This window comes from Gymnoscopelus braueri, assembly GCF_963280865.1.
Source record: "Gymnoscopelus braueri genome assembly, chromosome: 9".
In the NCBI taxonomy this organism is placed as follows: Eukaryota; Metazoa; Chordata; class Actinopteri; order Myctophiformes; family Myctophidae; genus Gymnoscopelus; species Gymnoscopelus braueri.
In genome coordinates, this window is record NC_137610.1 from 17,597,487 (window position 1) to 17,614,284 (window position 16,798).

The following is a 16,798-nucleotide window of genomic DNA, read 5'->3' on the forward strand; positions in this document are numbered from 1 at the left end:
CGCACCGCTTTTTGTACAGTTCCTGGAGCGCTGGGAGCTCGATTCCCATTATCCGCTCTGCCGATCGCACTACTCGTTGTAGGCTGATCTTTTCTCGGGCAGTGCAGTTCCCGTACCAGGCCGTGACACAGCCTGTTAGGATGCCTTCGACAGAACTGTTGTAGTACAGCCTGAGGATGCGACGTCCTACTCCGAGCTTCTTCAGGCGGCGGAGCCAGTACAGTCGCTGCTGAGCCTTTTTCCTCACGTGTGTGGAGTGCGTCTCCCATTTGAGGTCCTCCTCGATGTGTACTCCGAGGAACTTGAACTCGCTGACCCTTTCCACTGCAGCACCGTCGATGAGGATGGGCGCATGGTCTCTCCGCGGCCTCCTGAAGTCCACGATCAGTTCTTTGGTCTTGTCGACGTTAAGAGAGAGGTTGTTCTCCCGGCACCAGCGTGCTAGTGATTTGATCTCCTCTCTGTAGTCAGACTCGTCGTTGTTGACGATTCGGCCTATCACTGTCGTGTCGTCCGCGTACTTTATGATGGTGTTGGAGACATGTGTGGCTATGCAGTCATACGTGTACAGGGAGTAGAGGAGGGGGCTCAGCACGCATCCCTGGGGTGCTCCGGTGTTGAGGGTCAGGGGGTCGGATGTGATGCTGCCCATTCTCACCACCTGATGTCGGTTGGACAAGAAGTCCTGTATCCAGTCGCACATGCTTGGGTGTAGCCCTAGGTCTCTGAGCTTTTTGTCAAGTATTGCTGGGACAATGGTGTTGAATGCTGAGCTGTAGTCCACGAACAGCATACGTACATATTTGTCCTTCAGCAGCTTGTTGTCCATGTGCGAGAGGACGGTGTGGAGAGCCATGGCAATAGCGTCGTCGGTGGATCTGTTTTTGCGGTATGCATACTGCCACGGATCCAGCGAGGCAGGTAGCGTGGAGCTGATGTATTCCCTCACCAGTTTCTCGAAACACTTGCTGACGATCGGGGTGAGAGCAACAGGTCTCCAGTCGTTCAGGCATGTCACTTTGGCCTTTTTGGGAATGGGCACAATGGTTGACATTTTGAACCCTGCAGGGACCACAGCCAGGGAGAGGGAGAGGTTAAAGATGTCAGCGAAGACACCCGCCAGCTGGTCTGCACATGTCTTAAGGACCCGGCCTGGAATCCCATCAGGTCCGGCTGCCTTGTGGATGTTGACCCGTGTGAAGGCTGTACGCACTTCTCTCTCCGAGATGGTTAGAGGGTTGTCCTCTGCTGGTGCTGCTGATGGCCCCGCTTGGCTGCCGCGGTTGGAGCTGATCTCAAACCGGCCGTAGAAAGTGTTCAGTTCGTTGGGGAGGCAGGCAGGCGGGTTCACCTCGCTTCTGGTTCTTGTTTTGCAGTCTGTCAAGGTGTGTACCGCCTGCCATGTGCTCCTGATGTCGCCATTGCTGAGTTTGTCTTGCATCTTTCCAGTCCAGTCCTAACCTTAGCAAGGCTGAGAGTTTCACGATCAAAGTGGGTGATGATGTTATCACAAGAAAGGAGGAAATTACCTACCTGGGTTCCATCTTGGAGGCAAACCTCTCCGGTAACAAAAACGCAGAAAGAGCGATCAAAAAGGTCAACCAAACAACACGCTATTTGTGGAGGATTGATCGTCTAGTCAGTAAGAATACTCTGAAGATTCTTGCAGGGGCCCTCATTGATTGATTGATTGATGTAGTTTATTTAGAAAGACATGAGAATAGTACATGACAGTACATAACAGTACATGGAAGTACAAATTCACAATACAAGGTCTACTAAACTGGAAACCCTCATTAAGCATTACGCTTGTTTAAGATGAGAACCCCATGCACACAAATCATGATGAAATATAAGAGGCAGGCAGATATACACACTACTATACAGAATGTCATACAATCAGCTTTCAGGTTACTGGTATGACGAGAGAAAAAATATATATATATATATATATATATATATATATATATACAAAAGAGGAAAATGAAGGAGGGGGGGGGGGGGTAGGGAGGGGTAGGTTAAGACTTAGACAGGGGCCATTTTCGAATTGCAGCCTCCTGAAGGTGTATCTTTAGGGCAGTTTTGAAAGTGAGTAGGGTTTTACACTCCTTTACTCCTTTTGGTAGGGCATTCCACATTTTTGATGAATAGCATGAGAACGAGTTCATACCCTTAGTTGAGCCAAATCTGGGTTGAACATGATCAGTGGAGCTGCCTCTGGTGTTATGATCATGGACTTCATTAACATTTTTGAAGTATTTTGACAAATACAGGGGGATCCCAATGTTGTGGTGTATCTTGAAGACCAGGCCCATAGCAAGTTGCTGTACTCTGTCCTCAACCCTAAGCCATCCAATCCTAGCAAAATGAGCAGGGGTTAGATGGGTTCTGTGATTGAGGCCAAGAAGTAGCCTTACAAGTTTGTTTTGGGATGTTTGGAGCCTTGTTTTTAAGGCCTTGGAGGTGTTGTGATACCATGAAGTGCATGCATAATCATAATGACCTTGAATGAGGGCCCCTGCAAGAATCTTCAGAGTATTCTTACTGACTAGGCGATCAATCCTCCACAAATAGCGTGTTGTTCGGTTGACATTTTTGATCACTTTTTCGGCGTTTTTGTTACCAGAGAGGTTTGCCTCCAAGATGGAGCCCAGGTAGGTAATTTCATCCTTTCTTTTGATGACATCATCACCCACTTTGATCGTGAAACTCTCTGCCTTGCTAAGGTTAGGACTGGACCCAAAGAGGATGGATTCAGTTTTACCCAGGTGTAATGAAAGTTTGTTGTCAGAGAGCCAGATGCAGATCTTGTTGAGTTCGGAGCTGAGAGTTTTCTCAACCTGCAGCCTGTCCCTGTCCGAGACTAGCAGGGCCGAGTCATCTGCGAACAGGAACAGCTTGCAGTCGCAGGCCGATGACATGTCATTCACATATATCAGGAACAGTAAAGGTCCTAGTATACTTCCTTGTGGGACACCACAAGTCACAGGGAGGGGGGGGGACTGGGTGCCGTTTACTTCCACCACTTGCTCCCTCCCTTCCAGGTAGGATCTCATCCAGTTCACTGACGTATCATCAAAAGCTATTGCTTTGAGCTTATTGATCATAATTGGGTGATTGACGGTGTCAAAGGCCTTCTGGAGGTCCAGCATGACCATGCCGCAATATTTGCCCTTGTCGACATCTTGTTTGATAGAGTCGTTCAAATAGAGAAGGCATGTGTCAGTGGAGTGGTTTGTTCTGAAACCAGATTGGAATTTGTAAATTAGATTTTTTTCGGCAAGATACTTATCGACCTGTTCATAGACTATTTTTTCCATGACTTTCGAGATGGAGCTAAGAATAGAAATAGGGCGGTAGTTGCCAGGGTCTAATTTGTTTCCTTTTTTGTACAGAGGGGTCACCCTTGCTTTTTTGAAATCGTTAGGGACCCGTCCCTGTATGATGGAGAGGTTTATTATGTGGGTAATGATTGGAGCAATGGAGGCGGCCGAGTCTTTTAGAAATTTGGCGGGGATATTGTCGAGGCCTGTGGCTTTGTGTTGATGAAGAGCACTCAATTTTTTAAACACCTCTTCTGTTTTCACAGGGGAGAGTTTAAAATCATCTTTCCGTACACCCTGTTTTTTGTAAAATGAGTCAACATGCTCTTCACCATAGCACCCAGAGTGAGGGGGAAGTTTTTCAACCAAATCTGAGGTTATGGTCGTGAAGAATATGTTGAGGATTTTACTCACTTCATGTTTGGATGTGATGAGAGTGTCATTCACCTTGAGGCTTATGTTTGTAAACCTGGTTTTCAATTTCTTGCTGCAGCCTAGTAGGTTGTTGAATAGCTTCCAAAGCTCTCGTGGTTTGCTTTTATTTTCCTCAATTTTGTCATCGAGGAAGCTTTTTTCTGCTAATTCGAGCATGCGATTAACCTTGTTTCTTAGCTTGTTTCTTTCTTTTACAAGTTTAGCTACGTGGGATTCGAGACCTTTGTTAAAACACCTGGCGAGTTTGATCCTACCTTTATGAAGCTCAGAACACTTTTTGTTTCTGACCTTCATGGCAGTAAGGATGTCCGAATTCATCCATGGTACCGGGCGGGATTTGACCCTGATGGTTTTCATGGGAGCCACACTGTCCAAAATTTGAATGAATTTGGTTTTGAAACCAAGCCAAGATTCGTCTACCTGTGTGCTGTTTAGTACGTCGGACCAGTCCAGTTCCTCTAGCCTGCGATCTAAGTCCTCACTCTTATAGTTTTTGAGGTCTCTGATCGTGACTGATTTGTGGTAACCGTTCTTAGGTTTACGTTTCTTTCTGGTGCAGAAGATCATGTTATGATCAGATATGCCACAGGTAGAAACACCACTATTGAGGATTTTGTCCTTGTCCGTTGCTAGAATGAGATCTATGGTAGTTTGAGTGGAAACACACAGCCTTGTGGGCTGGGTGATTAGCTGGTGGAGTGAGTGCCGATGACAAAACCCCTTGAATGACTTATACACTGACGCTTCCTTACGGAGCATGTCTGTGTTAAAGTCACCAAGAAGTATCGTCTCCGCACACTCCACCTTAGCTAAACACTCCTCAAGTCTTTCATAGAAATCAGTCTGGTTAGGAGGTCTGTATATGGTACCGACTAGCACAGGCTTGGCATTTTTAAAAATGATCTCGACCCACACAGCTTCAATGGCTGCATCCTTCAGGTCTTCGCGAAGGATGCACTCATTGTCAATATGTACATACATGCATACACCACCTCCGTTTCTCCCATTAATGCTCCTATCATTTCTGAAAAGTTTGTAGTTTTCAATTTCAATCTCAGAGTCCTCTATCGTATGATCAAGTTTAGTTTCAGAGAAAGTTAAAATGTCAACCTTACCATCATAAAACATCTGCCTGATTTGTGTTAGCTTGTTTCCTACAAGGGAATTCACATTGAGGTGAATCATGTGCAAGCCAACACCAAACGATTTGATCATTTGATCAATGGAGAGGATACATTGATCAATGACTCATACAAGGTCATTATGATTATGCATGCACTTCATGGTATCACAACTCCTCCAAGGCCTTAAAAACAAGGCTCCAAACATCTCAAAACAAACTTGTAAGGCTACTTCTTGGTCTCAATCACAAAACCCATCTAACCCCTGCTCATTTTGCTAGGATTGGATGGCTTAGGGTTGAGGGCAGAGTACAGCAACTTGCTATGGGCCTGGTCTTCAAGATACACAACATTGGGATCCCCCTGTATTTGTCAAAATACTTCCAAAATGTTAATGAAGTCCATGATCATAACACCAGAGGCAGCTCCACAAATCATGTTCAACCCAGATTTGGCTCAACAAAGGGAATGGACTCGTTCTCATGCTATTCATCAAAAATGTGGAATGCCCTACCAAAAGGAGTAAAGGAGTGTAAAACCCTAGTCACTTTCAAAACTGCCCTAAAGATACACCTTCAGGAGGCTGCAATTCAAATGGCCCCTGTCCAAGTCCTAACCTACCCCATGTCCTAACCTAACCTACCCCCCTACCTCCCCCCTCTCTCTTTCTTCTTTTGTACATATTTTTCACTTTTCATACCAAACCTGTAAACTGATTGTATGACATTCTGTATAGTAGTGTGTATATCTGTCTGTCTCTTATATGTCATCATGATTTGTGTGCATGGGGTTCTCTTAAACAAGCTCAGTGCTTAATGAGATTTCCAGTTTAGTAGACCTTGTATTGTGAATTTGTACTTCCATGTACTGTTATGTACTGTCATGTACTGTTCACATGTCTTACTAAATAAAGTACATCAATCAATCAATCAATCGAGTACAAGTTGCTTGTAAATATTGGTAGTTTGCGGGTTGCGTTTTTTGGGCTTGTTTCTAAAGTGTAGTTGCTTATTTAGGCTTGCTTCCATATTAATTAAATTATTATTGAAACCAGTAGTTCTCAAATATTTTCATGAAAATGTTTTGTGCAGCCAGGGAGCATTTGTGTTGTTCGAATGTTTCAAAAACAGATTCCAAATATTACTCATTTTATTGCGAGTGTCTTTTGAAAATAGCAGATCTACAAGCTGACGCGTTGTGAGCTTGTAGATGCATAATAGGTTTAAAGCGCTTAATATGTGACCTAATAAGTTGCTTCTTTTGGGCTTGTTTTCATAGACCGGTTGCTTATATCTTTCACAAAACCTGGCAACACTATCTTGTTGTTTGGTAGCCTAGCATGCCAGGCTCGTCTCACTAACCCTTACAATCTTGTGGGTTGTTTGTTGTATATGTTTAAGTCTGAGGTTTATTGAGATCAAATAACAGCCCGAAGACTGTTGTTGAAATGGACTTACTGAAGGCTGAGATCGCGAGGAAGAGAAAGCTCATCGAGGACAGAGATCTTATTGACGTGAGTGCTCGAAAAAAGATGATTGTTTTGGTTAGCTTAGGCTAGCTAACCAAGTTTTAGCTTTTTCTAGTGGATTCACACAGTACAGTACACACTGCTAGAGAAACAGACACACACACACTGGAACGATTGAAATGGCTTTTATGGGTTTTCTTCTACATAAGGAGGACTGAAACACAGCGCATTATAGATACTAGCTCTCGGTCCATAGTGTAGAAGGAGTTCTCACGCTATGGGCCTGAGATATTTGATACTAGTCCCGCGGCCTCGAGGTGGCGTTGTTGTGAGGTATTTACAGTAGTTGAAAAAGTACTCGCATTTCTATATAATGTAGAAACACTCAAGTCCGGAATTAAAAATGTACTTGAGGAAAAGTACAAAAGTATTGGTATCAAAATGTACCAGTACCAAAAGTAGGAAGTAGGCCTACTCATTATGCAGAATGTCCCATTTCACAAGTTTTACAATGTATAAAAAAAATCATTTGAAAATAGCTGATCTACAACTACACTTGTAAATGGGCTATTTTCAAATGGCCGAAATGTATATAGGGCTGAAGTGGTTAATGCATGTTTTGTAATAATAATCAAAATCTGTGAAGTAACTAGTAGTGGAGTAAAAGTACAATATTTGTCTCTTAGATGTAGTGGAGTAGAAGTAAAAGTACTGAACATTGGAAATACTCCAGTGAAGTAAAAATACCTCAAAAGTGTACTTAAGTACAGTACTAAGTGAATGTACTTACTACTTAGTTACTTTACACCACTGCAGTACACACGTCTAGAGAAACAAGAGACAGACAATGGAACAGTTTAAATGGCCTTTTATGAGTTTTCTTCTACATAAAGACTGAAACACAACACATTATAGATACTATATAGATACTACCTCGCGGTGGCGTTGTTGAGTGAGTTATTTACTTTTTTTGAAGCAACATTTACTATTGCTTCATTTTATCTCAAGTAAATCAATCCACAGCGCCATCTGGAGGCCGTGGGGGGGATACACGGCTGTTCAGAATAGTTCATCTAACATTTATGTGATAGGACTGGCCTTTAAAGGTGCTGTAAGTGCTATTTATTTTGTTAATTTTTTGTTTTTTGTTAAACTGTAACGTAAAAGTAACGATTGCTATAATAATAATAATATGGTCCCCTTTGGGGTATTTTTTGTCACTGTACATTTGCACATACTGTATGCAAAATGTGTCCTGACCTGGTTCCAATCAGGGGAGAGAGCCCATTTATCAGCTTCAATTTTATAGTGTTCCAATGAAAAAAATATCTGCTTATTGTTTTGTTTCATCACTTCCAATTTTGCTAGCTTATCCTGTATTAGTTCTCTCATATAGAGCTATTTAACACTTTAATAAAACATATCACTTACACCCCCTTTAAATCTACAGTGTACTGTGTGTGTACTCACATTTATTCCATGAACTACCCAAAATGATTGCAAATTAAGCCTATGTAACCACGTGTACTTGGCTTCAAGTGAAATAAAAGCTACTAACATCTTTTTCAGGATACAAAGAAATACTTCAAAAGGGCTGACTTGGCACGCAAAGAGGAAGAGGATTATTACAAAAGATGTGGATATAAGGTAATGAAGAAACATCCACAAACATCCTACATAACTCAATCAAATGTATGTGCACTCCTATGCCACACTCTAAGCCTAGTGTTGTGCATATTTGCCTAGTAAAACAGCTCTGGGGTTGATCAGGAGGTGTAAATAAGTTTTTGTGTCTGTGTTGACTGTGCTGTTTCTCCCCAACCTGTATCTTCTGCCTGCATCTGTAGGTTCAGAAAGAGACTTCTGAGAGACAGGTATGGGATGGTACAGTAAAGATAGTTGACAGGATGCATGACAGCAGGACCATCAAATGGACTGTGTTCCAAAAGCTTTCCCTTCCTTGGTTGGCACTTTCTCGATGGTCATCCAAAGACTGGCTATGATGTGCACATAAATATTAACATGTTGGAAACTTTGCTATTATTCACTAGTTAAAGTTCTAATGTTTGTCATCATGGCAACAAATTGTTGTTAATGCCCTGGATCCTGCAAATTAGTATTGGTGGCTATCAGGCGGTGAATTTTTGCCATGTACGTCGTATACATTTATATTATGTATGTTTCAAAACTATTTGAAACCTGGGTCAAATCGTATTTGCTATAATACTTTTATGTTTTTCTTATCTTGCTTGTAGTTGCACAAATGTACGGTATCCTGTGCGTGCGTGCGTGCGCGCGTGCGTGCGTGCGCGCACACAAACACAGCGGACAACAGGGCAGTATAGGCTAGTTGGTGCCAGAAATATTATACTATCAATGTCTTATGTAAACATTTAAGTGAAAATATATCTGAATGATCCAAATCTGGTGAATACCCTCTGGTACTTCATGGTGGTTGGAACACTCACTAAGAATGATCTGTGATTGAATACTGTTTGACCCAGGTTTGCTTGCCATTTCTAATAGTTCTTGTCAGAAGGCAACGGGGCAAGGAAAGGAAACCATACAAAAATCAAATGGGACACAGCCAGAGTGTGGATTTCAGCATGAGACAATGAATTTCAGTATGTTTGCTATTAAAAACATGGTTATCGAGTTGTGCTTCTTATGTTGCACATGTGGAAGCAGCTTTCATAGCTGTGCCAACTTTTAGTTTTCCCTTGGTTTCATGTCACTGGTTTTGCATTGCCTCGCAACAATGGCTCTTGGGGAAAAACTACATTTCTGTGTCAAAAGTATGAAGCTACGCTCTTTTTACAAATGCAGCGTATTTATTTTAGCAAGGTCTTTTGTGCATTTGGAAGGCTTTTTATGACAAGGTTTTGTGTTTTTGTTTGAGTTTTAGATTGTGTCCTCCAAACCACAATCTAAGTGGGCTGAGATGCATGTGCCGTTGATAGCATGCTCTAGCAGCACATTTGAAAGCACATTTGAAATGCCCTTATTGGAGTTTTTGATACTGTACTGAACACATCTGTTTCCAGTATCTGGTTAAGATACTGGTAGTCCTGTTTTCTTTTCTGACAGCTATACAATGCCACAATATGGATATTAAGAAAATGTGGATGTTTGGTCTCTTTGGTAAGTTGTGAGACTGCTTGCTTTTATAGAAACATCACAGGTGAGTAAATGGGCACATTAATGTGTACAGACCAGTGGTTTAGGAGTGTCTTAAACCCTTCTCAAGTCTCCATGTGTAATCTCTCCATGAAATGCGACACACTTTCACAAATACACCCGTTTATTTTATCTGTGGAAAGTGATATCATTTGTTTAAATGGCAATCCTCTGGTGAAATTGTGGCATTCTCTATGCAGTGTAGCCAGAGTTGAGCCCTAACTGCGGTATGTTTCCGTTTCATCCATTTTGTTTTGAAGACTGATAAGGAGGAGGAAATTGAGCCACCCACCACATCTAATCCAGGGTTGGAGTTGGAGCTTACAGAAGAGAAGTTGCCTATGTCGTTGTCACGGCAGGAGGTGAGTCACCATATGAGATGAATAACTTCCGATTACACCAGTTCCTCTGTTTATCACCAAACTACATAATATAAAATATGGAACCCATAATCCATTGCTGTGGTCGTGAAGGTAATCCGACGGCTGAGGGAGCGAGGGGAGCCGGTCCGTTTTTTTGGAGAGTCGGACTACGAAGCCTTCCAAAGACTCCGGAAGATTGAGATTCTGGCCCCAGAAGTTAACAAGGTATGAATTATACTAAGCTGTACTGCAAGGTGTGCTCTTTTTGAATTAGGGCTTAGCCATTTCTTGTTTCATACCGAAATTTCACAGTGAAATACATTTTAGAAATACATTCTAGAAATGTGTCTTTTATCCTGAGGTCAACTGAGCCTGGAAGTGCTGTTTGCTTGTGTTGTGATCTGAATTGCACCTTTCCTATCATCACAAAGTGTTTCTCTCCTTATATGCATAGGATTGTGCAAAGGGTGGTTCACTGGATTTACTAACGTTCACGCAATTTGAACAGCAGTTTTGTTCCGGGAAATTCTCTAGCTCTAATTAGTAGATGCAAATTAATATGTTAATGTATATTTAAGGAAAGTTGGGGTGGGGATGGCAGCAGTAAATGCAGCAAGAATGAGACGACTGTAGGCTCAAAGACGAGATAATTTATTAACACCATTTCAACTCGAGCAGTAAATCAATGTATAGCATTTTTAGCAATTGCATAGTAATTACCCTATAGGAAGAAATCTAAGGTTACCTTTAACCTCCCACACAACGTTCCCATGCCATCCTGGCAATATTCAAGCTCTTTGCAAATACATTATCTGGCATCTGGATTGTTGAGGCAGAAAACACAAGAGTTGAGACCATGTTCTGGATTCTAGGGAGATATCAGCAGTATCAATACCATGTACACCTTCTGGGTCAGTAGTGATTCACCACCATTGTATCTTATTATAAGCAACCTTTCCCTTTATTTGTCTTTAATGTCCTGTCATCTCTTTTTATGCCATCAGGACATGTTTCCTTTGTGAACTACTGTATAGTTACCTATTTCTATTTCTCTCAGTTGGATTTGCATCACTCCCAAGATATGTCTGCATTCTGTTATTCATTAATCAATATTAGCATTTCAGCATCACTAAATGTAGCTTTTATTTTCATTCTTAAGCTGTGTGATGGCCACCATCCAAAAGGTGGTATACGTGTTTCCGGTTCAGTTTCCCTTCGCTTCAGATTTAAACCGGAAACACACATGACATCGTCGTAAATCAGATGTTAATTTCACAGATTGCAAGCACAAATAGAACAAATTGCACTGTGCCTGTACATAAATCTGGTAGTTTAGTAAACCATCTGTATCTTTCTCAGACACAATTTCCTTTTGAAGCCACTGGTATGTTGATATTTTCTGCTGTCCTTTGGTACCAGGGATTGAGGAACGACCTGAAGGCAGCCATGGACAAGATTGATCTGCAGTACCTGAATGAGATCGTGGGGGGAACAGAGCCAGGAGAAATAGACACACAGTTTGACCTCAAAGTTCATGAGGAGAATACAACCATAGAACAACTGGAGGTAGAGTGCAGTTTGTGTGTGTGTGTGGGTGGGGGGGGGGGGCGCGATTTTGACTAGCCATGGGGTCTGTGTGTGTTAAATTCCATCTCCTAATCTAACTGTTGATTTATTTGTTAATTGTAAAATCTAGGAATCATGAATCAATCCACCTGTCTAACTACATTTTAATACGTTAATGTTGGAAAAAGGTTACGTTAGTTTCCAATTTCAACTTATTTTCTGAATGTCCTATAGGCTATTGGGAAAACCTGCCTGGGCACAGGAGATGACAATCGTGACCAGGATATCATTTTCCAAGTTTTGAGGGTAAGACTGGGAATGCAACAGAATCAACTTTATTGTCAAATCACAGCTTTACAGGCGTGAAGAATCGCACTCCCATCATTTTGTAGTTTTTCGTGAGAAGGGAGTGGATATAGATAGAAAAGACAAACGGGATAGAAACAGGTAAAATAATAAATAAATGATATATACAGATAGCATATAGTAGGAGGTATGTACATGATGTTTAGAAAATTAGCATCAAATGCAGATGTGTACACATGCCGCCATGAGGCAAGATTCAAAGTTAGCAGCAGGTGCAGTGTTCCTAACTCACTGAGTGCCAGAATTATTTCTGGCTATGTTGTCCCAGTGCCAGAGATGTTTTCAAAGTAAAAAAAAAGTGCTTAGGAAGCGAGATACAGCCTTTATTCAGTTATAAGTTAAACAAGGAGTGGATGGGGCTGCAAATCTTCAGATAATGATATCTTGGGTTCTGAACATGTTTAAAAAAAATATATATATATATATATTTTTTTTATATCTATTTTTTCAAAAACACGTCATTGGCACGTTGCGCCATAGCGGTAAAACACGTTAATGGCACTCAATGAGTTGTTAAGTTAAAGTTCACTAGACCAGTGTAACAGGTAAGGGACATAGGTCTACGTGCACCAAGGAAAGGTAACACCATATAGGGTCAATTCACTGCCTTTTAAACTAGAGCGAGCAGTTTGATAATAGATGTGTAGTACTATTGGTTGTCTTTGGGAGAGGCATTTAGCCAGCAGAACAATTCATCTTTATTCACTTGTTAATTTACTTTATTATATATATATAAGTTTATAATTTTCATTCACTTGTTTGTTATCATATTCCTCTGTATTCCATTCCAACTCGTGTTGTAGTTTCTCCTGGGTGTTTGGGCCAAAGATCTGAACAGCCGAAAGGACCATGTGAAGCGCAGTGTCCAGGGCAAGCTGCAGAGTGCCACTCACTCACAAACTGAGACCTATCTCAAACCCCTCTTCAGGAAGCTGAGAAAGAAGGTAACCATTTTTTAACAATCAGTAGAATTGGTTAAAGGCTTATGATTTAGTTAGTATATTATTTTGCTCGTATTTTATGTTTTACTTTGTTCTTTTCCAGAGTTTACCAGCTGACATCAAAGAGTCAATCACTGATATCATCAAATTCATGTTGGAAAGAGAATATGTCAAGGTAAGTCATTTCTAACTACTCGTAAAAGATTTTGTCCTTGAATTGAAGTTTCACATGTCTTTGGGCTCATGAAATTGATATATACCGTACACATATTCCTTCCCAGGCAAATGATGCATATCTGCAGATGGCCATCGGTAATGCTCCTTGGCCCATCGGTGTGACCATGGTGGGTATCCATGCTCGTACAGGGCGAGAGAAGATCTTTTCCAAACACGTGGCACATGTCCTGAACGATGAGACACAGAGAAAATACATTCAGGTGAGAACCCAAGATGATCCCTAAACAACTAGATACACAAACATCAGCGTTAAGAGGTAGCGAGTAAAGGCCTTTGCACACAGGGTGCGATTAGTCAATCAGTTTTTACCGCATGCGAAAAGACACACGAATCGAACTGGGTTCGATTGAAAAAAATACGCATCGCCGCATCGCATCGCCACACGGGGTGTGCATAAGGTCATTGAGAACCATGTGTTCATTTAAAAAAATGATATTGTCCGTTTTTTCCGTGCGGAAAATCGCACCCTGTCTGCAAAGGCCTTAAGAGTTGACACTCAGGATTTTCTACTGTAGTCTTAAGGAAATAACTTTACAATTCGCAATTTGATAATTGTTCTCTCTAGTCTATAAATAAAAACAGATTGTATTATTTGTAACGAGGAAAAAACTTAGCACTTTGTGCTGCGTTATTAGCTCGCCCGACATTGCCAGGGTTGTTATGCTGAAGCGACGGTTCCATCTCCTGGAGATTCTGATTAACTATATTGAATTGAATTTTAACCACTTACACCCTCTAGACTTTGGAAAATAGACCTGAGTTGGCCTGTGTACTTGGATCGCTTTTTTCCATCTACACCTATAAATCTCTTTGCCAAAAATTGCCAATCTACAAACTCTTGTGGATCTCATATTTTTGGCTAATGTTCCCCCCAGAATATGGATGCTAGGGTTAAATTAGTTTAAAAAAAAGAAAATAAAGTGACAAATGAGGATATCGTTTTTTATAAATCTTTTTCAGTAAATCTTTTTCAGTAAATCCCACAGACAAACCATAGTGCCAAAAAGTCGATTTGCGTCTCCACTCACTCACTCTGGGGGAAAAAGTCAGTCCAAACAAACAAAAATAATCCTATAACTCGTCAGGATATATCAATAAAGAATCCATAGTCCAGTCAATAATCAGACAGAAAATATAGCTAATCCGATTTTGAATTTAGTAGACGCTGTGAGAGATCACAAGTGAGAGATCAGAATAAGCAGAGCACAAACTGTAGTCAATAAACAAGGTAAATTGGCATATAAATGGAGTGCAGAGAGAACAATTTAGTGCCTCAACAAAACTAGGATACCAGGTAAACAATGAACCTAACATCTGTGTTATCTAAATAACGTTCTTAACAGTTGTGTTCGAGAAAAACTAATATACAAAACGTGAACAAGTAACCAAGATATACAGTATCTCTAGTAAACTAGCGTCAATTGAAAGAAAAAGTCTCAAGAAAAGGTATGCAAGGAGAGTGAAGTGCTAGGGGCTGAGATGCAGTGTGATGAAGTGACTCTTTGTGGAAAATTGGAGAATCTGCAGTTCTTCTGACTGTAATGGGGAGTTTATTACAGTTTGTGAGCCAGGAGGGAGAAGAGTCTAGGACGTGTGGAACTTTGTCCAGGGTGTTTTAGGGAAGGCTCGTACAGCATTACTGTGTTACTAATCTAAGTGAGCGGGAAGGGTTGTACGGTTGGATCATGCCTTGAAGATATGGGGGTGCCATGCCTTTGGTTGCCTTGTAGGTCTTGTGCTGGAAGCCAATGAAAGGAGCAGAAAAGGGGGGAGACGTGAACAATTTGTCTGGTTGAGGACCATGCATGCTGTGGCATTCTGGATCATTTGGAGGGGCTTAAGTGAGCATGCTGAGAGGCCAGTAAGGAGGGAGTTACAGTAGTCAAAGTTTGTAATGACTGGATAAGGATGAGGCCTGGATAAGGAGCAGAATGAATTTAATACAAGAATGAGTGGCCGCTGCAATGTGTGCCTTGAAGGACAGCTGACTGTCCGGAACAACACCCAGGCTGTTGGCATTTGGAACAGAAGGCATCAGGGAATGCACAACTGAGCAGCAAAAATAAAAAAGATCTCACTGGTTTAATGACTCATCATTGGCACAAATGTCCGTGTATAATTCTTTATCTCCAGTGATTGTAGCATGCAGCTATATTCCACAAATGGCTAAATAGATTGCTCGTAAGCAACAAGTCTTACATATCAGTCAGCCCCATATATGGGCACATACTGATGACATCAGGGATCTCCATATATGGCCATAAAAGGCCTGACACATACAGAGATCTGCATTATACTATAGGGCATATTGGTCAGATCGCCGTTGCAACATACTCTAGTATAGCTAAAATAGCCAATCTATAAGCTCACACGGTGTCATCATGATGCGTTTAATTGTGAGCTTAAGTGGTTAACTGAATGGCAATGTGTACCTGTGGTATTTTAATAAAGGCAAATAAAAATAAGGCAACATACTGTAGAATCTTCTATCTAGGTCCCCATGTCTGACGTCACACACAACGAAAACACTATTTAACAACCCAGTTTTGTGCTGACGCCGGGTCGTGTCCATTGTCGGAATCCGGGGCATTGCCTAACAACGCAGAATTGCGGTGATGTTGGGGGGTCTCGATATATGTGTTTGGGTTTGGGCATAATCTTGGCACGAGTCAAACTGACAAATAATGTTTCTGTGTTAAGTCCAATTTGAAATATATATAGAAGTTGAACTGAAGTAATGATGTCTTTTCTTTAATTTATCTCCACAGGGAATGAAGAGACTAATGACCATTTGCCAGAAACACTTCACAACTGACCCATCAAAGTGTGTTGAGTACAATGCCACTAACTAAGTTCACTGAATATGTTAAAGGATTTAGAGGTATCAAAAGGATAGTGATAGACCCCAACTTGAGGAAATGGGTAGACCCAGATTTTACATGACTCTTCCAGTGTGTGTCAGGGGTGAACCCATTCTATCAGTATATTATCACAATGATGTTAATTAATTAATGTAATGACAACAACCTTAAAGTATTTTAATAACCTCTGGAGCTTTTTCAATGTCTGACAAAAATAGAACCCCAGTCACAGTTACTTGTTGCAGCCATGTATATTGCAACCAGTCAAGGCAATGTGTCTAAACTGGTTTCACATGAGGGCAGGACTTCTGTGACTATGAAAGCAATGACCCAATATATTAAATAACATGTTTTTCCCCGTTGGAAGTTGTTCTTTGTCCTTGAACTTGCCAGAATTGCAACCTGCTTTTGGTTTACAACTGCTTGAGAAACACTGCCCAAGGGAAATAGGAAAAGGAAAATAAGGAGTTACCCATTTGTACTGAGTTGTTTTGCTTTTGAGACAGGAAAATGGTGTACATGACCTTTTTAAAAAGATTTAATATCTCAAGGAAGATGTCCTTGGCTGAAGTTGATTGTAAGTTTTATTACACCCAAGACTTCTGTTTGTGGAAATGTCAAAATAATATGTCAACCATGTCTTTGAGTTTTCATTTCAATAATAAAGTTTTACAACAGCAGCTGGAACTAGTCAAAGCAGCGTACTTGTCTCCATTTTAGTGCAATCAAATTGTTTTATGATGAGTATCGAAGTTATTTTTAGATTATTTATATGATCCCGTGAGAAATAATCCCATTTCCAAGAGCTCACTGTACTTGCCCCCTATTGATTTTATTTTAAATTCAGAAGAATGTGTTCCCTTCTTCCACCCGCTGAAGAGCCAGGCTATTTATAGCATATCCCCTCTCATCCATTTGGTGTCACTATAAAATGTGTCTGT

The 16,798-nt window shown here is 41.1% G+C and overlaps 1 protein-coding gene across 2 annotated transcripts; it reads left to right on the forward strand.

Moving 5' to 3' along the window:
* The first annotated feature begins 6,213 nt into the window (after positions 1–6,213).
* Positions 6,214–16,537, forward strand: prpf18 (PRP18 pre-mRNA processing factor 18 homolog (yeast)). Of its 2 annotated transcripts, XM_080438503.1 has the most exons (11): positions 6,214–6,392; positions 7,917–7,994; positions 8,195–8,221; positions 9,785–9,886; positions 9,998–10,111; positions 11,306–11,452; positions 11,687–11,758; positions 12,622–12,762; positions 12,863–12,934; positions 13,041–13,196; positions 15,765–16,537. In XM_080438503.1, exons 1-11 carry the CDS (start codon positions 6,327–6,329, stop codon positions 15,846–15,848), a joined length of 1,059 nt encoding a protein of 352 aa, XP_080294629.1. In that variant the 5' UTR covers positions 6,214–6,326; the 3' UTR covers positions 15,849–16,537. The 2 variants fall into 2 exon arrangements, with proteins under 2 accessions (XP_080294629.1, XP_080294630.1); XM_080438504.1 differs by lacking the exon at positions 8,195–8,221.
* The last annotated feature ends 261 nt before the right edge of the window (positions 16,538–16,798 follow it).

What these genes read in the sequence shown, in the direction of transcription:
- prpf18 (XM_080438503.1), top strand. Translation starts at nt 6,327, where the DNA reads ATGGACTTACTGAAGGCTGAGATCGCGAGGAAGAGAAAGCTCATCGAG. An exon ending in AGGACAGAGATCTTATTGAC is followed by an intron (nt 6,393 to 7,916) that starts GTGAGTGCTCGA and finishes CATCTTTTTCAG; the next exon opens with GATACAAAGAAATACTTCAA. An exon ending in CAACCATAGAACAACTGGAG is followed by an intron (nt 11,453 to 11,686) that starts GTAGAGTGCAGT and finishes AATGTCCTATAG; the next exon opens with GCTATTGGGAAAACCTGCCT.